Source organism: Orcinus orca, chromosome 3, assembly GCF_937001465.1.
Source record: "Orcinus orca chromosome 3, mOrcOrc1.1, whole genome shotgun sequence".
In the NCBI taxonomy this organism is placed as follows: domain Eukaryota; kingdom Metazoa; phylum Chordata; class Mammalia; order Artiodactyla; family Delphinidae; genus Orcinus; species Orcinus orca.
The window spans coordinates 121,573,449-121,596,323 of NC_064561.1; the positions used below are offsets into that span (position 1 = coordinate 121,573,449).

Genomic DNA, 22,875 nt, shown 5'->3' on the forward strand with positions numbered 1-22,875 from the left:
AAATTAAAGACTATACAAACAGATGGAGAGATATACCATGTTCTTGAACTGGAAGAATCAACATTGTGAAAATGTCTATACTACCCAAAGCAATCTACAGATTCAGTGCAATCCCTATCAAACTACCAACGGCATTTTTCACAGAACTAGAAAATTTCTTTTTAAAATTTGTATGGAAACACAAAAGACCCGAATAGCCAAAGCAATCTTGAGAAAGAAAAATGGAACTGGAGGAATCAGGCTCCTTGACTTCAGACTATACTACAAAGCTACAGTAATCAAGACAGTATGGTACTGGCTCAATAACAGAAATATAGATCAATGGAACAGGATAGTAAGCCCAGAGATAAACCCACGCACATATGGTCACCTTATCTTTGATAAAGGAGGCAAGAATATACAATGGAGAAAATACAGCCTCTTCAATAATTGGTGCTGGGAAAACTGGACAGCGACATGTAAAAGAATGAAATTAGAACACTCCCTAACACCATACACAAAAATAAACTCAAAATGGATTAAAGACCTAAATGTAAGGCCAGATACTATAAAACTCTTAGAGGAAAACATAGGCAGAACACTCTATAACTTAAATCACAGCAAGATCCTTTTTGACCCACCTCCTAGAGAAATGGAAATAAAACCAAAAATAAACAAACGGTATGTAATGAAACTTAAAATCTTTTGCACAGCAAAGGAAACCATAAACAAAACGAAAAGACAACTCTCAGAATCAGAGAAAATATTTGCAAACGAAGCAACTGAAAAAGGATTAATCTCCAAAATATACAAGCAGCCTATGCAGCTCAATATCAAAAACACAAACAACCCAATCCAAAAATGGGCAGAAGACCTAAATAGACATTTCTCCAAAGAAGATATACAGATTGCCAACAAACACATGAAAGGATGCTCAACATCACTAATCATTAGAGAAATGCAAATCAAAACTACAGTGAGGTATCACCTCACACCAGTCAGAATGGCCATCATTAAAAAATCTACAAACAGGGCTTCCCTGGTGGCACAGTGGTTGACAGTCCTCCTGCTGATGCAGGGGACGCGGGTTCGTGTCCCGGTCCGGGACGATCCCACATGACGCGGAGCAGATAGGCCCGTGAGCCATGGCCGCTGAGCCTGTGCGTCCGGAGCCTGTGCTCCGCAACGGGAGAGGCCACAGCAGTGAGAGGCCCGCGAACCGCAAAAAAAAAAAAAAAAAAATCTACAAACAATAAATGCTGGAGAGGGTGTGGAGAAAAGGGCACCCTCTTGCACTGTTGGTGGGAATGTAAATTGATACAGCCACTGTGGAGAACTGTACAGAGGTTTCTTAAAAATCTAAAAATAGAACTACCATATGACCCAGCAATGTCACTGCTGGGCATATACCCTGAGAAAACCATAATTCAAAAAAGAGACATGTACCACAATGTTCACTGCAGCACTATTTACAATAGCCAGGACACGGAAGCAACCTAAGTGTCCATCGACAGATGAATGGATAAAGAAGATGTGGCACATATATACAGTGGAATATTAGCCTTAAAAAGAAACGAAATTGAACTATTTGTAGTGAGGTGGATGGACCTAGAGTCTGTCATACAGAGTGAGGTAAATCAGAAAGAGAAAAACAAATACCGTATGCTAACACATATATATGAAATCTGAGGGAAAAAAAAAGGTTCTGATGAACCTAGGGACAGGACAGGAATAAATATGCAGACGTAGAGAATGGAATTGAAAACATGGAGGGGGTAAGCTTAAGCTGGGACGAAGTGAGAGTGTAGCACTGACATATATACACTACCAAATGTAAAATAGATAGCTAGTGGGAAGCAGCCGCATAGCACAGGGAGATCATCTCGGTGCTTTGTGACCACCTAGAGGAGTGGGATAGGGAGGGTGGGAGGGAGGCGCAAGAGGGAGGAGATATGGGGATATATGTATACATATAGCTGATTCACTTTGTTATACAGCAGAAACTAACACACCATTGTAAAGCAATTATACTCCAACAAAGGTGTTAAAAGAAAAACAAAAAACAATTCTTGGAAGTCTATCAGTTAGAAAGAAATACAATTTCCTGAACTGGCTTTCTCTCCTAATTACCTCTGTAATTGCCGTTTCCTATTATTTTGTACCCTTGTAATACTATATCCTCTTAACTGGTGTGTCTACCTTTTGTGTCTCCCTTCCCTTGTCTTTATTCCACATAGCAAATAAAAAATTATATTTGTGAAGCACACACAAAAAAATTGCATGGTAGTAATGCCTGAGAAAGCAGTTTTATTTTAATTACCAATTTTCAAGCCTGAATGAGACAAATTCTGTCCTTTGAAGTGATCTATTATTTCTTTTTTTTTTTTTCTTTTTGGCGGGGGGAGCATATAACTAGTATCTGCCCAACATGTAAGGCAAATACCTCAAACTGAAGGAATAATTCTCCCTAATGGCCAGATAGTGTCACCGACTGGTGACAAGTCCAATTGCAGTGAAATTCTACTAGGCATTTCAACATCATGACCAAAAGAAGGGACCAAAGTTCCAGAAGTGCAGCTGGATTCATGAGAGTTTTAGAAAGCTGACAAGTTCCCACAGGGTTGAAAAAAAGTGTTTAAATACTTAGGCTCCTTGTCCACACATGTTTGGGACAAGAGGAAAAATTCAGGTATTACCCTGGCTCTGAGCCTACCCTGTTTTAGCCAACCCTGCATTCCAGCAGCAACTGAACACCTACTCAACTTTTCTCTTTGGCAATTCCCTGACCTTGTGACCTGATTCTGTGACTTCCCTGGCCTCGTAACCAAACACACACTTTTAGATCTCAGTTCTGCAAACTGGATACCTTTCTTTGCCTCTCCCTTCCCCACCCGCCCCATCTTTCCTCCAGGAGTGGTATCTGATTATAACCCCTGCTCTTTCACGGAGTGGCTATACAATTTGGGTAAATCATCTAGCCAGCCTGAATCTCAGTTTTCTTATTTGCAAAATGAGCGGTTTGGATGAGAGTTTCAAAGATCCTTTTGAATTCTAAAATACCACTGCCTTTCTGTCAGGCTCTTGGAGACTGTGGCCTGTCCCTGATTAGTCGTTTGTCTGTTAAAAGGGTGAGTAGCAATTAAATGCACTGAACAAACATTAGAATGCAACATATTTTGTAAAATACATGCTTTCCTGTCAGTTGGACCCTAAAAGTAACTGTAGTTTTTAAAATGAATTCTTCCTGATCTAGAATTGGACCAGGTACAGAATAATACCCTGTATCTTACTCTCACATAGAGTGTATATCAGCCAGTGTTTCTCCAAATAATAAAACCAACACAGGCTAACTTATACAGAAAAGAAATTTATTTGAAAGATACCTGATATTTCAAAGAATTTCATGAAGACTGGAGAATCAGCCCTGGAAACAGCAGCTCAGGGGTGTATGGCACAGTCAAGATTCCACCAGAGGTTCCGTAAGTGTAGGGTTCTGGCCCCGGCATCTCTGCCCTGGACGCTTGTCACCATCCACTGAAGTCTCAAGTCCATCCAGCCACTCTGAGTGACCTCTAGCTGTCTCTAGCCTTGTTATCACTCCCTGAAGACTCAGTCTCAGGAAAGAGCCTCTGATTGGCTGAACCTTGCTCAAATGTCCACACACAGGTCTAAGGAGTCCAAAGGGGAATTATCTGCTCGGGTCCATGTTCCAGAGTGGGAAGTCAGATCCTGGCCTCCACTCATCTTGGATTTGCCAAAATAGAAAAGGTGTTTGGATGCTGGACGATGCAAAATGACACATAGTTTTCTCACTTATGATTATAAACTTAACACATCTTGAAGGCGGATCTAAGAGGTTAATCATGTTATCGAGAGGTTTACATCGGATCAATTATTCCAGCATTACTTCATCTCTTCATTGATTTACATGAATCAGTAGTTGGTCCAGTAAATGAAAACATATTCATCAGTATGCTGACTACTTTATTGAACTGGCTTTTCATATTTAGATGTCATGTCATCTGCATGACAAAATGAGTATTTGGAATGAATAATGAATCATCGGAAGAAAAAACACATCTTCCTTCTGAACACAGGTTGTCACTGAGTTTTAAAGTAAAAATAATACTATTTGGTATTTCGTTCTGGTCTAAAGTTCTTCACAGAGCTGATGTTAGTTTCCTTACGTCGTTGCACTGTCCTGGTTTTATAGATCAGTTGGGATTTCTGAGGTATCTGGAGTTTAGGTGACAGATGTCAGAAGAGACACTAGAGCTAAGTTTCTCAGCCTCTTTCTAGAACAAATCCTCTAAGCCTAAGAAAAAGTTCTTCCACCCTGAGAACAGAAGGCAGGAAGGTTCCCACCGGATTGCTGCCGTTAAGTGGGACCCCTCCCAAGGCCAATGTAATAGAAGACAGTTTTGTCAACAAGCTTAAGGACTGAGACAGTCTTCCAGAATATGCAGTAAGCTCAGAGAACTTGTCTGAGGAACTGCAGGGGTACCAGTGTGTAAGAGGCCTTTGGTTTTTGTTATGTTTTTAAGATATTCAGGGGACAACCAAAGAAAACCTCCCTAAAGAGAAGCAGCTAGCAACCCAGAGTCCTTTATCCTGGCACACAAAGTGCCTCCCTGCACTGGTCCACCATTTGTTCTGGTACAAAAAATTTATTCATCATGAAATAGATATGGATGAATGTAACAGAGATCCTCCAATGACAATGGCTTAAATAGATGAGAAGTTTGTTTCTCTCCATGTAAAAGCCCCTCTACTCTTCACTGATATACCTACTTGTCCTTCAGGTCTCACTGGAAATGTTACCTCATTTGAGAAGCCTCCCCTGATGCTACCTAGACAAGTTAAAGTATTTTCTTAAATAAATTTATTTATTTATTCATTTATTTATGTTTGGCCGTGTTGGGTCTTCATTGCTGCGCACGGGCTTTCTTTAGTTGCGGTGAGCCGGGGCTGCTCTTTGTTGCGGTGCGTGGGCTTCAGTAGTTGTGGCTCGTGGGCTCTAGAGCACAGGCTCATTAGTTGTGTTGCACGGGCTTCGTTGCTCCGTGGTATGTGGGATCCTCTTGGACCAGGGCTCGAACCCGTGTCCCCTGCATTGGCAGGTGGATTCTTAACCACTGTGCCACCAGGGAAGCCCCTCCTCTCTGTCTTGAGATCAGAATTAAATAGATAGTAAATGAATTCTAGTATAACCACAATTTTTAAGAGAGCTGGAGGGGTTCCATCAGTAAACCAAAGTGTTCAACTTATTTCTGGAAGGCAGAAAGTAGATGGAGGGATTTCAGATCAAGATGCTTATCAAACACATGCATCAACTTTTACTTGTTCCTAAAATCCCACCAAAACATATTGTTAATGGTATAAAACCATGAGGACAGCATGTTTCATATTCCAGATCATCCCACTTTATCACCCACAAAGTAGGATGTGTTTAATTGGGTTTGCACACCTTGGGTCAGTCCTGCCTCTCAGCTCCCGTCACCTTGCGTCTCAGTGAATCTCACACAGTAGGGAGTGGAGCAGCGCCAAGGACAACAGGAAGAGCTGCAAGTCTCATTCTGTTCTTGGTTCCATTCCTGAGGCTCCTCGAGTAAATCAGATGGCCTCTTGGAGCCCTGCTGGTCTCATAGGTAAAGTAGAGATAATAACATCTGTCCTGTTTCTTTCAAGGTGTGTTTGCTGGACTAAAATGAGACCAGAAGTAGGTAGACACAATATGTCCTCATCCTCAAGCCCTGACCGTTAAAGTCATCTCCCTTCAACATTCAAGTTACGATGCAGGCAGGGCACGCCTGCCTAGATTAACAGGCTCTTCCATCCCACCTCATCCTCACCTCACCTCACCTATGTGGGAAGTCAGTCCCCACAGTTCCACCATCAGCCCCGAAACAGGTCAGTCCCCAGGGCCTGGAGGATGGATAGGGACATGACATGGGCTGGGGGTACTGTCCACTGAGAGGACCTTGCCCACAGTGCAAAATCTGATCTGTTCTCCATTGTTTTCTCGTTGTTCCCAACTCCCACAAAGGAGAGTCTGCCTTCCTTAACGTTTCACTCAGCGAGGTGCCCAGGCCCAAACTGACCTGCTCTCTCATTCCCTATATGAAAGCCTCTTGCCTCAGATGCGTTGGTGGTGCCAGGATTGTGATGTTCCAGCATCAGCCTCCCTCTCCTGCCTATGAGCCCTGTCACAGCACCCAAGTCAACAGCACTAATCCTCCAGGTGAACTGTATCCCAGGGCTTCATTGTCCTTTTTGTCCCCAGTCCAGCCTCTCTCCATCCATCCAACATGTTCCAATACCCCGATGACAGGTGTAGTAGGCTGAATAATGCCCTCCCCAAAGAGGTTCACATTCTAATCCCTGGAATCTATGGATATGTTACAAAAGGAACTTTGCAAGATGTGATTAAACTAAGGATCTTGACATAGGAGATTATTCTGGATTATCTGAGTGGGCCCAGTATAATCACAAAGGTCCTTATGAGAGTGAAGCAAGAGGATAGAAGGCAGCAGAGAGACACAAAGACATGTGACAACAGAAGCAGAGTTGAGAGAGAGAGACCCTGAGATATGAAGGGAATAAGGGGCTACCAGCCAAGGAATGGAGGCAGCCTCTAGAAACTGCAAAAGGCAATGAAATGGATTATCCTTTAGAACTTCCAGAAGGAACTCAGCCCTGTCAACACTTTTAGTCATGTAAAACCCAGTTTAGATATGACCTCCAGAACTGTAAGAGAATAAACTTGTGTTGTTTTAAGCTAAGCTTGTGGTAATTTGTTACAAGCAGCAATAAGAAACTAATTAAATAGGAGTGAAAATTAGATCATTTACTCTGAAAAACTGTTTGGCGATATCTGCAGAAGCTGAACATGTGCCTGCTTCATGACTCACAATTCCACTCCTAGGTACGTACCCAACAGAAATGTGTGTATATGTTCACCAAAGACATCTGCTATAATGTTCCTAGCAGCATTATTTGTAACGTCCCAAACCTGAGAATTACCCCAATGCATATCAGTAATAAAATGAGTAAATCCAGGTACATTCACACAGTGGAATACTATACAGCAAAAAGAATGAACAAGCGAAATCCATAGACAGCACGCACCTCTTCAACATAATGTTGAGTGAAAGAAGCCAGAAACAGAGTATATTCTGTATGATTCAATCGCTATAAAGTGCAAATACAAGCCAAAGTAATCTAGGCTAGTTGAAGCCACTACTCTGCCCTCTGGAAGGAAGAAATATGAGACAGTCTTCTGGAGAGCTGGTAATATTCTGTCTCTTGATCTTAACGATGCTTCAGTTTGAGCAAAATCGTTGAAATTGTGAAATGTGCACCTATTAAACATCTACTACACATTATTAAAAACTTTCTTAATGGGGGAAAGGAGACGGGTACCTTCATGCAAATTTGCCCAATCCCCTCCTGTGAATCTCCGACCTTCCCAAACAAACAGATGTGGGCAATGGTCAACCCAGACCTAATATTCCAGCTCTGTAGAGACCAACTCTGGGTTAAAATGACCTGTGAACTTGCTTAACATATACTTACTAAAGGGCCAAATTTAGCAGATTATTTTCCTAAGTAAAGGAAGCCTGCTCAGAGATAAGTGTACTTTCCCCCTTTGAGAAGTCAAAACTACAAATTATTTTAAATTGACATCATCTGAACAACAACAAAAGGTCATAGTCTTTTCTCCACCAGATGATCCCTTATAAATGAGTTAAAATCATTGCTGCTTCTTAATTTCATCTCTCTTTAATTCCACAGTAGAGTTTAATACATAAAATATACGTTGTGGAATTATATGTATTAATGTTTTAATAATAGTATAATGAAGTTATAAACTCATCAAAACAAAAGAAGAACGGCTGCTCCCACGAATGCCTCAACCTGAAGTGAGGCTCTGGCTTTACCAAGAGGGTACAGGGACGGGGAGGGGAAAGAGAGACCGCAGGGGACAGACACAAGGACCAGCCGGGTGGATATGAACTGCGGGGGAGGGATGCGAATGTAGATGGGCTGGGGGACCGAGGGCCGTTATAGAGGGGTGGCCGACGCCCTGCTGTAGGAAAGACGCTGCCGCCCTTGCTCTGGGCCAAGTCGCTCAGGCCAAAGCGCGGTGGCCTGTGGGGTGTGGGAATGGGGGGAGGGCGGATACTCGTGGGGACAGAAGGCGGGGCTTCAGAGGCCACACTTTGGCCCCCGGGGCCGCCGCCCACACCTGCAGCACAGCCGCGAACCGGCGCGTCACTCCCAACGGAAACGCCGTGCAGCCCGGGCGTCTGGCGAGGTGCGCGCCTCCTGGCCCCCGCTAGGACGCTTCGCCGCTCGGGCTCAGACGCCCGCATCTCTCCGCCGAGTGGGGGGTGGGGATACGGCGGCACCTACCGGGATCTGCGACTCGAGCCGCCGAAGACCACATCCCCGCCCGGACGGCGCCCCGGGGCCACAGGCACGGAGGGTCCAAGCGAAACCGGGGAGGCGGGAGGCGCTCCGCCGACTCGACAGCGCGTCCCAGGTCAGTGTGAGGCCCTGGCTGTGCGAGCCCTACTTAGGGAAACTTTGGTTTGCGTGTTGGCTGCTGGGAGGAGGGCGCAGCCCGGGCCCAGCGGCCTCCGTGCGCCCCGCCCGGTAAGCTCAGGCCCTGGGAGCCGGCACCTCCCGCGCACCCTGACTCTGCAGAGACCTGGCGCCCACTGAAGGCCTTCGGGGTGCAGGGCCCTGTCCAGAGACTCTGACCCACCATTCCGGGCGCGCTCCACGGAGCCCATTCTCGCGCCTCCCGCAATCCCCGCCGGTTCTTGGCTCGGGCTTTGCGGCGGCGCGGTCTTGGACCCCGCCGGCATGCGGGTTTCGCCTTCTTCTCGGCCTTGCAGCGCTGGGGACGTGATGAGGGTAGCCGGCGGCCGCGGGATGTCTGAGACGATCCGGGGCAGGGGCCTCGCGGGCGCGGGTCCGCGCCGCAGCGGGAGCGGCGCGCGCTTGGCCGCAAGAGCGTGCGGGTCGGAGGGGCGGACTTGGACGTGTCTCCGCAGGTGTCTCCGGCCGCCTGGCGGCGGCAGGTGCACACTGAGCGCGGGGGGCGGGCCAGAGGGGGCTACGGAGCCGTTTGCAGCCACTGTCTCCACAAGTGCGAGCCACACAGGTGCGGGCAGCCGGGTCCCCGGAGCTGTTGGGGGCGCAGAGCTTTGGCACCAGGACCTCAGTACTCTTGTCGGAGAACTGGGGTCCAGAGGCGCGCCTGCCCCAGCATGAGGGCAATGGCTGCTCCCATCGGGCGTGCTATTTCCCAAAAGAGGGCCGTGTCCTCCGGGCGGGAGGTGTGGGGACCGCTCCGCAGCGGCTCTGGGCAGAACCCCTTCTCGTGGATGGCGATCGCCTCAGCCCTCCAGCTGTGCCTTGGCTCCGAGACGAGGCGACGAAACGCGCACCCCGCCCCCATCGGTGTCCCGATGTTGTCGCCCCAGTCACCTTCCTTTGCCCTTCTCCGACAGCGCCTCGGGCTCGCTACCTCCCCGCTCTCAGGAAAAGCTGAGCCAGCGAGGACTGTGAAGACGCTGCCAGAATCCTCAGCAGGTTAGAAATCCCATCACCTTGGTTCCCTGAGACTTCGAGGTATAGGTTGGCGTGTCTTTATGTGTGTGCGCTGGGAAGGGGGTGTGTGTCTCAGAGACATGTGGGAGTGCAGCTCCCCCCCAGGGCCCAGCCCCAGGGCCCTGGGGGACAGCTGAAGTAACTAGAAGTAACCAGCCCTTTTGGGTACTTGTAGGAAAGACAGCAAACCTCACTAGCTACTCCTCCCTCTTGGGCAGTTTCTAAATATTTCTTTCAAGCTGGTGCCAAGAACACTTTTCCTGGCAAGTCACTATGTTTCCTGGGACAGTCTCAGCTGCATCTTTTGTTCTGGCTCTGACCCTTTCCTTGCATGGGGAGAAGACATCTATTTTGCTTGTGGCGGGCAGGCTTGCCTCGTTCCAGGTGCAGCTGGCCTCCGCATCCTGGCCTGGGCTGCCCACTACAACTCTGGACTTTTCTCAGACCTGTCTGGGAAGGGTAGGACAGCACACCTCCAGTACCTGACCTGTTCTAACTCAAGGCTGTACTCTTCTCTGAGCCTGTGGGCTCCCTTTGCCCCTCTCTAGGCGTGGCAGGCCCTTCACTCGCGTGCGGGAGAGTTGAGCATCAGGTGGCCTGGAGGTGATGACGGAGACAGCTTGGTGGGAGCCTGAGGCAGGGATTGATAGCTAATAGGTGGTGGGACTGGGATGAAGAATGAAGAGTTTGTCACAGATTCTTTCCGAGCGTGCACGGGAAGTACCCCCTATTGGGAGTGGAGCCTGGAATCTTATTAACAAACTCACCATGTGATCTTATGCCCACAGAAGGTGGAGAACCTGTTGGTATAGACACATTAGCCCCCATTCTCAGACCCCATTAGCCCAGAGCATTCACGTTTAGTGATAATATGTTTAGAACCTGACATTGTTGAATTCCTAGCTGGCAAATATATTAGGATCTTCTAAAATCCTCACAGTCATCTTCAGTAAAGTAGGTATTATCCCCACTTTAAGAATGAGGAAACAGAAGCTCAAAGGAACAGCTTCTCAAGAGCTGGTAACTTGGGAGGAGACAGAGCCCCAGGCTTTGATACACAGTCTGCTGCCTCTTCTGGTCCCCTTGTGGGCAGTACAAAGACAGGGCATCCTGGGGCAAAGGTGAGGGGCTGAACTTTGAACTTGAAACCCATTTGTTGATTTCCACCCCCTTGCTGCCCTGCCCCACCATGGCCAGATAAGTAACTTTTTGGGAGGGAGCATACATCCTATCTGGAGGTGGAGTAAGAGGCTCAGAGGAAAATAAAATTTCTTTCTGAATGACAGGAAAACTGGGGGTGGCTTGGGGAGAAAAAGTCACGGGAAACACCAAGCCTATCATCTCCAAGATAGCTTTGAAAGCACCTCGGCCCACGTGGCACTGCCATGTTAGAGACCACACAAATTAGGTACTCAAAACAGAACCCTACTTTGTAAGAAGCAAGGAGACATAAGAGAAGGGACACAGGAACATCTAGTTAAGTCCTGGCAAGCAGGTGAGTAAGAGAAAGGGTACCTTTCCCTCCTCAGCCACCTCATCTGCACAGAATGGGGCAGACCAGGTGAGTGCTGCAGCCTTTCCAGCCGCAGCAGTCCTTGCAGGGTAGACTGCTTCCTGCACACACACACACACACACACACACACACACACACACACACACACACACACACACACACACACACACACCCCACACTGGATTGCCGTGCACAGAATCCACTCCAGACACTTTGCAGAGTCATAATCAGTGAAATATGATTAACTGCACAAACACTGTGGGGATGTCTTTCTTAACAAGGAATTAAAAAACTAGACTCCAAATGGGAGAGATGTGTGGAACAAATTATAGGTATTTATGTAGCTCTGAATAGCTTTGATTTCCTTTAGTAGGAACTGACAGCTGGCTGACAGAAAACTCATCCAGGGAGAGAAAAGACATGTGAAGTATGAAATTTTGAATAATGTTTTCAGGTAACTTTCTATTTCCATGTGGAGTGGGTGTCTGGAGGGGTGAATGTAGTTATGGCTTGAATTGCTTCATTTATCGACAGATATTTTTAATAGGGCTCATAATTCTAAGATCCAGTGCTTTTTACTTCTTTTTCCTGCCTTCCAGTCCCGTGGTAGCTGGGAATTTCACCAGTCTTCTCTTGTTTTCAGCACACGGCTTCCAAGGTTGGAGCCTACCTGATCAATCTGTTCAGAGAATGAATCTTTGTTTTCTTGCCTAAGAGAGTGGTTGTCTACTTGGGGTGGGGTAAAGTTCTGGGGGTCCGGTTGTTCTATCCAACCATCCTGTCATGTTCAGCCCCGTGCCTCATTGCCACTTTCGGTGTCGTTTGGAACCTCCATGTCCTAAGCTTCCAGAGTTCTGTGGGTAAGCTGGCTTCCTTCTCGTGGGGGCCACCTCCCGGGGGCTTTATGTTGTAGCCTCTGCTATGCTAAGGCAGTTTACCACGCCACCACCCGCCTCTGTCTCCACAGCTTGTTTGAAATTGATCATCTGATATCTCTCTTCCAGTTTTCTGTGTTCTTCAGAATAGATATCTTTTAAAAAAAAAAACTAAACTGTAATTTTAGTGGGGCCTTGGGAGATGGAGAGAGGCACTAAAAGAGTAGAGCAATATGCCATGATGAATTACAAGCAAAGTTAAAGACATTCTAATTTTAAAATCAAAAGCAATTTATCCAGCTGTTTAATAATTAACATCTTATAATAATGAAGAAATTATTGTATTTGGAAATTATAAGGAAAATGCACTTAAAGGATATCTTTTTCCATAGTTCACTTATTAGGTTCCATTTATATTTACAAACCATTATTTACAGATTCTAAAAAAACATTTTAAATATTTTATGTTATTTAAATAGTCTGTGGATTAGAGACATGATAAAAATAAAAGATGGCTAAATTCTGAGATAAAAATTTTAAAAAGAAGGGCTTCCCTGGTGGCGCAGTGGCTGAGAGTCCGCCTGCCGATGCAGGGGACACGGGTTCGTGCCCCGGTTCGGGAAGATCCCACATGCCGCGGAGTGGCTGGGCCTGTGAGCCATGGCCGCTGAGCCTGCGCGTCCGGAGCCTGTGCTCCGCAGTGGGAGAGGCCACAACAGTGAGAGGCCCGCGTACCGCAAAAAAAAAAAAAAAAAAAAATTTAAAAAGAAGAACACCGTGAGTATGAAGGCACAACAGGAAAGTCTTTTTCTAGATGTTGTCTGATTTCATTACCAGCCCCCAGGGGACGAACGTTTCATGATTGTCTTCCACAGATGGGGAACTCAAGACTCGGAGTGGCTGAGAGATTTGACCAGGCATACAGCTAGTAATTAGGAGAGTCAGGATGGAAATCTGGGTCTACCTGACTTTCAAACTTTCTCCAGTTGAACTGCTCTCTGTTTGGAAGGTATAACTGAACTGGGGAATCATTTATAAGCTAGATTATGAGTCTGACTGAATGTTAATACAGTATTAGCACTAGGTGCCCAGTAAGGATGTTTCACAGGAGGACACAGAAGGCGGGCACATTTCTGAACTAGGATCATTGTAGGCTAGAGAGGTGGTTTTCATCCCAGGTGGGGCTTACCTCTATGAAGAGTAAATAAATCAACTCAATATCGGCATTTTTGATGTGCGAATGGATGAGGTGAGATAAGAGAATGGACTGAAAGAGGGTGAAGGCATGAAGACAAGGGGATTATTCCAATAAAGTACCGATTACAAAATGAGACACCAGGAAACCTAACATGTATACACATGGAAGATAAAGTACCTGATAACGTTTTTTTCTGAAAAATTTAATGCTTAAACAATTCAAAATTGCTCTATTAAATGTTAACAATTTAAAAAGTGAGCCATCCAGTGGGCCTTAGAAGTCTTTATAATGAGCAAAGCGTAAGCCTGTGTTGTTTGTGCTTGACAGCCCTGCAGTACTAAGGGGCGAGGTCTGCCTACGGCCTCACGGTAGATATATTCGCTAGTTGCCACTGGCTAGTGGTGTCACTGCCCAGCTTCCCTGAGGCCCTGGAGCCCATAGCACCCTCCCTTTCCACAGGACCAGGGCGGGGCCACTGCCCCCCTCAGGCATCGCAGCCAGCCCCCCTTTTTCTCCCAGAACCTCCTGATGCCAAGTGTGGGAGGGAAAGTTATGGCAGGAAGTGGCCAGGTTTAGCACTGTGGAGAAAGATCTTTACGTGAGGATAAGTGAAAAGGTTTGAATGTCTTTCCAAAAGATTCTTTTAAGACTTTTTTTTAAAAGAACATTGGCCCGCATACTAGAAGCTATATGAAAGTTTAATATTGAAATCTGGTATCTGGCAACTGGTTCTCATTTGAATATCTGTTTATCAAATGCTACTTTTGGTCAAAGGTGCGTTTACATGATTGATACTGTTATCTCTTCTTGAATGGCAGTTCTATATTTTATATTATGTTCCAGTTCATTTCTATAAGTCTCTTTGCTTTATTAAACCTATTTGTATATGAAAAATGCTAAAAGAAAGTTTCTTTTGTGATCACTGTCTCATGTGAGCTCTTTGCAGATGTTTCGCATTCAGAATAAACCTCTGAGTTGGGACCAAATCTGTCAACCAACCCTAAATTCCTAGGTTGCTGAGTTGCACGTATGTCTGGCTCTGGAATAGCTTTTTTAGAATGTTGCACGGGGGACAAAAATCATATATTTCATGTGTTAACTTTTATTATATTTATGGATGTATATATCTAGTGGTTGTTCTTTGCTTAACATCGTGAATGAAACTAAAGTGGAAACGAATAAGTATATTCTTTTGAATACTGCTTATCAGGAGCTGACTAGCTGAAATTCCTTGAAAGTCTAGGCATAAATACTATTGATAACACCACAAAAAGTGATTTATGTTGTGAAAACTAAGACTTACTATGGCTTTTTATAAATTTTAATTATGAAACATTCTTACATAAATGCTATGTTCTTTTTCTGTACCTGTCCCACTTTACAAAAGAGAATAGTAATATCATACAGGCGAGTACATGAAATATATACTGTTTGAAGAATAATAATAAAACGGACATCTATATACACACCTGAAACAGAACAGAACATTACCTGAACCTTAAAAGCCTCTGTGTGTCCCTCCCAAATTGCATTGTTCTCCTTAACCCTCACCAAGAGGTAACTTAGTCTTGACTGTTGTGTAAATCGTTCCTTGGCTTTTTTGTTTTCTGAGTTTCCCACTTGCATGTGATCCTTAAGTAAATTAATTGTTTATTTTTGGAAAACTGGGTAGAAAGCACAAAATTAGATGAATAAAGGAAGATCAATATTAACAATATATGGCAAAAGTTCTCAGGAGAACATAAGTTGAACAGTCTCTGGATCTGAGTACAGCTCAGCATTCCTGAGCATTTACAAGAGCCACTCTGGGCAAGGTCATGAGTGAGTCCTGGGAAACATGGGGCTTACCATGATAGGGCTTCTGGCGGGCTGCAGTGTAGAGCAGATAGTGGATATGCAAAAGCAATGGGTTTTGAGTCTTTCTCCTCCTAAGCTCACCATGACTTATCCCCAGATCTCAGAGCAGGTCAAAGTAGAACATTTGAGTAGGGCTGAAACGAGTGCCAGTGGCTGCCCCAGAAAGCAGGGTATGGAGGGGGAGAGCAGAGATGTGGTCAGGACAAAGCAAGTCATTTAAAGAACTGAGATCAGGCTTACCTGGGCATTTGGTCCTCAGTTAACAAGATGGTAAAATGGCAGTATGATCTCAGAGAGGATGTCTGTGCACATCCATTATCCTGGCATCTCCTCTCACCATCTTCTTGGGGATTTTCCGTGCCTTTCCTCTATGATGATCTCCAGATCTCGTTTCTTCTTTCTTGTTCCACCATTTCATCTTGATAGAATATATTCTTCAGTAGATTCTTGAGAGTGTATCCCAATTCTTGACTGATGGTTTGGCTAGCTAGAGAATTCTAAGCTGGGGATCATTTTTCCTTCAGATTTTAAAAAATATTCCTCCATTGCCTAAATCTTCTCTGTTCTCAGTGTTCTGGAAATACAACCATGTGCCATGGTCAGGGTCTGTCTTCATCCATTGTGCTATGGTCTCTTTGGGCCCTTTCAATTTGGGAACTCATGTCCCTCATGTCTAAAAAATTTTCTTGATCTTATTCATCATTTCCTCTCCTGCTCACCCCTTTCTCTACCCCCACTATTGTCTCTTGCAAGAATTTCTATTAGTTGGATCTTGGATTTCCTGATCTAGTCCCCTAATTTTCTTGTTTTTTTTCTCTCTATCCTTTTTGCTTGACTGTGTTAGAGATTTTTATCAATGTTATTATTCAACCCCTCTATTGAGTTTTGCAACCTGTATCATGTTTTTATCTTTTGAGAGATTTTTATGATCTCTGAATATTCTTTTTAATAGACTCTTATCCCTGTTTCATGGTTACAACATCTTCTTATCCCTTTGAGGATAATGAGTTTTTGAAGGTTTCATTTTTTGGACTAATATCTGTCTTCTCCAAGTTGATTTTTCCATTCTGCTCTCTGTCTTTAATGTAAGAGGCTTTTTTGTTTTCATGCTCATGATTAAAGGGCTTGGATTAAAAACCTAATGTGAAGCTTTTTCACGAGTGACCTTTTTTTTAAATTTTTAGATTTTATTTATTTTTGGCTGTGTTGGGTCTTCGTTTCTGTGCGAGGGCTTTCTCTAGTTGCGGCAAGTGGGGGCCACTCTTCATTGCGGTGCACGGGCCTCTTACTGTCGCGGCCTCTCTTGTTGCGGAGCATAGGCTCCAGACGCGCAGGCTCAGTAGTTGTGGCTCACGGGCCTAGTTGTTCCGCGGCATGTGGGATCTTCCCAGACCATGGCTCGAACCCGTGTCCCCTGCACTGGAAGGCAGATTCCCAACCACTGTGCCACTAGGGAAGCCCAAGTAACCAAGTTTTGCGACCCGTTCTGTGTCATTGAAATGTGCTGCCAGTGGTAACTGTTTTTCTAAAAGAAATCTCTGGAGCAGCTCTCAGAACTCAAAAACTCTGGCCAGTGATCTACCTTTAGAAAGCTATCTCACTTCTGTGTATAAGAAAAGACTTGTGTAGTCTGCGTCCATCTCCTCATAGAGCTGTGCGAACAGACATGAGTTAAGGGCATGTACTTTAATGTGGTTGATAATTTTAATCACATCCTGTGAAATGTTGTTAAGTTCAGGTGACATTTTTCGGCTAGCCAGCATTTCTCTAGGGATGACACAGTGCATAGACTCACATTCAGAAGCAACCTCTTTGACCTGAGTAGTGAAACCAGAAAGCCGTCCAGTCATGGCAGCTGCTCTGTCTGTACATATGCCAACACAAAATGACCAATTCAGTTTTCCTGATATGCAATCATTCAAAGAGTTGAATAGTTCTGCAGCTGTGGTGTTGGTTGGCCAAAAAAAGTGCACATAACATATCATGCACATCCTCCTGAAAATATATCACACAAAAACAAGCATTGTTGCCTTGTTGTCAACATTGGTAGACTTGTCAACCTGGATTGCATACTACAGTGACTCATTAAGCCTAACAATTGTGCCTCAGTATCCTCTGCTATTTCATCAGTTCATCTAGTTATGGTGCTGGCCGAAAGAGGAACACATGCCACCTTTTGAACTGCAGCCTCTCCTAAAAGTTCATGACAAATGTCCTTAGCAGCAGGCAGGATCAACTCTTCACTAATAGTAAAGGGCTTCTTAGCTTTAGCAATGCCGTTAACCACTAAGAATGATGCTTTCAGTGCAGACAAATTTGATGAAGTGGTGGCCTTCAATAATTGCTTCTGTTCTTTGTGTTCACGTTTTTTTCTTTTGAAAAAGTCCAAAGGCTTGTCTTTTAATGCAGGGTGCTTGGTCTCCATGTGGCGAAGCAGTTTTGAAGGTTTCATGGCTTCCTTGGATAGCCAGCCACATATTATACAGAGAGGGCTTGAAGAATGTGAATCACCTGTTGCAGTGAGCCTGTAATTTAAGTAGGATTCTTGGTATTTTCTTTTAAATGCAGCTTTCTTTTTGTTGGCAGTCTTAAGAGTCTTCTGCTGTCTCATCATTGTGTCTTTTCCCCTCTTCAAAGAAGCTCTCCAGCTTTTTACTCAATTTGGCTAGGATTAGCTTGCGGGCTTACCAAAACTGAGTGAGACAAGTGTGCAGTGCAGGAAAGAGGTGCGGACGGAAGTGGTAAATAAAATAATGGGTGGGCCACACATGGACTAAAATAAGTATCAGATTCTGACTTAAAGCCTGCCACCAGATGCAGCTGTACAATTGAAGTACATCAACTCACTTGCCACTATAAAGCCTGCCACCAGATGCAGCCTAATTGTCACTTGCCACTCACTGATGGGGTTTTGATATGAGTCTGCAAGCAATTGATTTATTATGGTCTCTGTGCAGTCAAACCTCTCTGTTAATGATAATCTGTATTTGCAGCCGCTCCCCAGTGCCAGCATCACTGCCTCAGTTCCACCTCAGATCATCAGGCATTAGATTCTCACAAGGAGCATGCAACCTAGATCCCTCGCATGCACAGTTCACAGTAGGGTTCACACTCCTATGAGAATCTAACGCCACTGCTGACCTGACAGGGGGCGGAGCTCAGGCGGTAATGTGAGCGATGGGGAGCTGCAGTAAACACAGATGAAGCTTCGCTTGCTTGCCTGCCGCGCACCTCCTGCTGTGCGACCTGCTTCCTAACAGGCCACAGCACAGACTGGTGCTGGTCCATGACCCGGGGACTGGGGATCCCTTATCTATTCTACTATACAATAGAAATCCGTGTCCCATATTCTTTATTTTAAAAGTAAATGAGTAGAGTAAATAATACTTCTTGATTTCTCAAAGCTACACAATTCAATGAAATAGATCTAAATGTTATACAAACTTTTATTTGATTTTTCTCCCCAGCTCTAAGGACTGTTACAAGACTAACATTTCCTTGGCTCTCGATAAAGACATAATTCTTACCACCTAATGAAATTATCTGTTGAATAAGTTTAAATCTAAATTTTTATTTATGTATTTATTTATTTATTGGCCATGCCGCATGACTTGTGGGATATTAGTTCCCCGACCAGGGATTGAACCCAGGCCCTCAGCAGTGAGAGCACAGAGCCCTAACCATTGGACCGCCAGGGAAATCCTGAATCTAAATTATTTAAGTAAATGAAACATAAATAATTTTCAGTTCTAATGATAATAAAATGTTTTTAAAGTCTGTATGTCTTCACTTGTTTCTAGCCTAGAAAACTTTTTTGGAGCAACTGTCAAAATTTAACTCAATAGTATGTTGCTAACCCCATAACCTAGTCAGTGGACAATTTAAGTAATGGAATCAAGAAAACTGCATAATCTCATGCTCACCATTCCTATCTCAGTGTGAATTCCAGACATTATATCAGTTATTTTAACATCTTGTAGTCCAAATATTTTTCATCCTTTAAAAGAAACATCGAAATGCCCCTCAAATTGAAAATTTAGATCTTAACTGCATTATTTAACTGAAAAGCATGTTTAAGTAATTAATACTAAGAAGTTTTTTGTATTAAGCTATCGTAAACATGCTCTATTTTAGTTGATTCAGTTGCAGTGACACAGAATTTTGGCTTTTTTGCTTAAATTTGCATTTTAATATTTAAAAAATATTTTTCACAGGTGGAAACTAAGTGGATTATTGTTTAATTCATGTGGGATTTAGATAAGTACTAGGCTAGTGTTATGTCATAACTATTCAATGAAGATTTTGGGAAAGTAAATTTTAGTTCGAGCTTCCCTAAAGGTTGTTACTCTTCTAAATTTTCCAAATTTTTCTCTATATTAATAACACAATCTTATTTATGTCTTCTTTATACATATTTCAGACATTAATTGTGAATAACAACATGAATATAAATTGGGACATTGATTCAGGCTAATCTTTTGTTCTTCATCTTCTTTGCTAACCAGGTATTGATTCTGACTTTTGAAGATGGATGAAGGTATAGAAATTTCCAGTGATGAAAATTCCCTGATCAAAGCGGTCCATCAGAGCCGGCTTCGCCTTACAAGACTCTTGCTGGAAGGCGGCGCCTACATTAATGAGAGCAATGACCGAGGGGAAACACCTTTAATGATTGCTTGTAAGACCAGACATGTTGATCACCAGAGCGTCAGTAAAGCCAAAATGGTTAAATACCTATTAGAAAACAATGCTGATCCCAACATACAGGACAAAGCTGGGAAAACTGCTTTGATGCATGCTTGCTTAGAAAAAGCTGGTCCTGAAGTTGTTTCTTTGCTCCTAGAGAGTGGGGCTGACCTCAGCTTGCAAGACCACTCTAGTTACTCAGCCCTCGTTTATGCTGTAAATTCAGAAGACAGAGAGACCCTGAAAGTCCTACTTAGTGCTTGCAAGGCAAAAGGGAAAGAGGTCATTATCATAATGACAGCAAAATCGCCCTGTGGCAGGCACACGACCAAACAGTACTTAAATATGCCTCCTGTGGATATGGATGGGTGTTATTCCCCAGCCACCTGTGCCACACCTTCAGCAATAGACCTAAAAACAGCCTCATTGCCACTATCACATTCTTCTGAAACTGAAATGACACTTTTTGCCTGTAAAGATCTGGAACCCACAGGAAGCAGTGATGATATGGGGGACCCAAGCTCCCCCTTGAGGAAGCCTTGCGTGGCCCCTAACGGGCCGAAGCTACCTCAGGCTCCACACTGGATCAAGAGTGCCCCCTCATTAAAGCACCAGAACAGAGTGGCCTCCTTACAAGAGGAGCTCCAGGATATTACTCCAGAGGAAGAATTATCCTACAAAACCAATGGGCTGGCACTTTCCAAGCGATTCGTCACTAGGCACCAAAGTATTGATATAAAAGACACTGCACATTTGTTAAGAGCCTTTGATCAGGCCAGCTCAAGAAAGATGTCATCTGAGGAAATAAATTATCAATCATTGTTTTCAGAAGGAAATCAGCAATGCATTGGCATCCCAGTTGACCAGGACCCAGACTCTAACCAGACAATATTTACTTCCACCTTAAGAAGTATAGTTCTAAAAAGAAACTCAGGAGCAAATCACTATAGCTCTGATTCCCAGCTCTCAGCTGGTCTCATCCCTGCAACTTTAGATGATGGCAAAACACTTATAGGAAAGAAAAAGATCCTCTCACCATCTTCTTCTTTGTTGTCAGGATCCAAAGAATTGTTGGAGAATATCCCACCAGGTCCCCTGAGCAGGAGAAATCATGCCCTTTTAGAAAGGCGTGGCTCGGGAGCTTTCCCTTTAGATCACAGCATTACACAAACCAGACCAGGATTTCTGCCACCCTTAAATGTGAATCCTCACCCTCCCATCTCAGATATCAATGTCAGCAACAAGATTTCCAGCCTTCTTTCTTGTGGTCAAAAAATGCTTACGCCAACAGTTCCTATTTTCCCCAAAGAATTCAAAAGTAAAAAAATGTTAAGGAGACAATCATTGCAAACAGAACAAATTAAGCAATTAGTAAATTTTTAAGAGACGGCTAGAAAATACATTTTGTTCACATGTCTATACCAGAGAAATATGGAACTAGAGAAGAAAATTCAAACGTTCATCCTTTTAAATCTTTTAAGTGGTTAGTCCATAATAGTTAGGGGTATCAAAATGTACTGTGTATCATCATATTAGGCACTGTGGATATACAAATAATAGATAGCTTTTGCTAAGGGAATTCTCTCAAACAAAATTAAAACTATTTTTTTCAAAACCTTCAATATTTAACAGCCTTCATGTGGTCCAAGTTTTTAATTTAAACAAAAATAAGCAAAGAAAGAAGGTCACATATGTTGGTGATAACTTAAAAAATTTCAGATTTGCCAAATATTTTATTAGGAAACATTGTGTTCAAATCAATTTTTAAAAAGCATTTCATGATTGTAATTTTCCATGATGCCAACAGCATAAAAGAAAACATAAACAGCTATAAAGTGTTCTATGATCAATAAGCCTAAGCTACAAAGAAAGAATGAACTAATTCTTGAAAAATGTTGACTGCAGGTAGGTGACAATCTAATTAACTTTTTTTTTTTTTTTTTTTTTTTTTTTTGCTGTACGCGGGCCTCTCACTGTTGTGGCCTCTCCCGTTGCGGAGCACAGGCTCTGGACACGCAGGCTCAGCGGCCATGGCTCATGGGCCCAGCCGCTCCGCGGCATGTGGGATCTTCCCGGACCGGTGCACGAACCCGTGTCCCCTGCATCGGCAGGGGGACTCTCAACCACTGCGCCACCAGGGAAGCCCTAATTAACATTTTAAAAGGTCAACCATTATAGTAGATGAGGCAGCTATATGTGTTGTCAGCTTAATAAGTGTCAAAAATGGCAGATCCGAGTTTTATAAGCTAGTAATAATCTGTGTCAAGTGTTTCTGTGCTGTTTTTTGCTTTTCTTTGTTTTTTAATGTTATTTATGGAATTCTTCCTTCTCCATATCCTTTAATTCCTGTTATTGTTTTTTGAAGCTTATTCATAGGTTCCCAATAACAAGATAATACAAAATTTAAAAAGCATTTCTCATTTTCTTATTATCAAAGTGTTCTTGTCTTTTTAAAGACAACCAAAAAAAAAAGTTTGGGATTTATCATAAATAGAAACTAAATGCTTGCTTTGGTTGTAAAAATGAAAAACTGATTATTAGATTATCTTAGGTTAGCTAAAATTAAGAAAGCCAGTAGAAATTTAATTACAAAATGTATTAAATACTCGGTCAATATTAAACAATATCTTTTTTTCGATATATAATTATTAGACATTTATATATTAGAATAATTAGGATAATTTCCTTGTGTGACATTCCAATCATCTAGTATTTAGGACCTGTGAATAACTTCTAACAAAGTAAATGAATACCATGCTAGAACCATAAAATATTACAAAATGACTATATTATCTATATGATTTCAAAGCATAGTGTTTATAGAGAGACCTTATTTCAATCTAGCAGTTTTACAACAAAGAATAAATCAAACTGTACAAAACCTGAGTGTATTAATTTGAGATCCTAGCAACTGGCATGATGCTTTTCTTCACAATTTGATATAAGCAAGTTGTTATGTACATAGTAATTATTTAATTTCTTGTGGCTTTTATTTGAAAAAGTAACTGTAAGTTTTCCATTTAATGTTTTGAAAAACATTAATATTAATTGCACTAGAAGTATTTTTTGATTCAGAACTTAGAATTGTACCTGATGTTTATAGGTAACCTTAACCCTTTTTGCAAGTTTTAATATTGAGAAAAGT

At 43.2% G+C, this 22,875-nt stretch overlaps 1 protein-coding gene across 7 annotated transcripts; it reads left to right on the forward strand.

The window, feature by feature from the left end:
• Positions 1–8,130: 8,130 nt before the first annotated feature.
• ANKRD34B (ankyrin repeat domain 34B) lies at positions 8,131–21,655 on the forward strand. 7 transcript variants are annotated; one of them, XM_049707752.1, is made up of 5 exons: positions 8,187–8,524; positions 9,501–9,621; positions 11,485–11,568; positions 14,134–14,214; positions 19,550–21,655. In XM_049707752.1, exon 5 carries the CDS (start codon positions 19,572–19,574, stop codon positions 21,111–21,113), a length of 1,542 nt encoding a protein of 513 aa, XP_049563709.1. In that variant the 5' UTR covers positions 8,187–8,524; positions 9,501–9,621; positions 11,485–11,568; positions 14,134–14,214; positions 19,550–19,571; the 3' UTR covers positions 21,114–21,655. The 7 variants fall into 7 exon arrangements, 6 of the variants coding, with proteins under 6 accessions (XP_049563709.1, XP_049563711.1, XP_049563707.1 ...); XM_049707754.1 differs by having other exon boundaries at positions 11,488–11,568; XM_049707750.1 differs by having other exon boundaries at positions 11,485–14,214.
• The last annotated feature ends 1,220 nt before the right edge of the window (positions 21,656–22,875 follow it).

Excerpts from the sequence above, each read along its gene's own strand:
- ANKRD34B (XM_049707751.1), top strand. The coding sequence starts at position 19,572 with ATGGATGAAGGTATAGAAATTTCCAGTGATGAAAATTCCCTGATCAAA.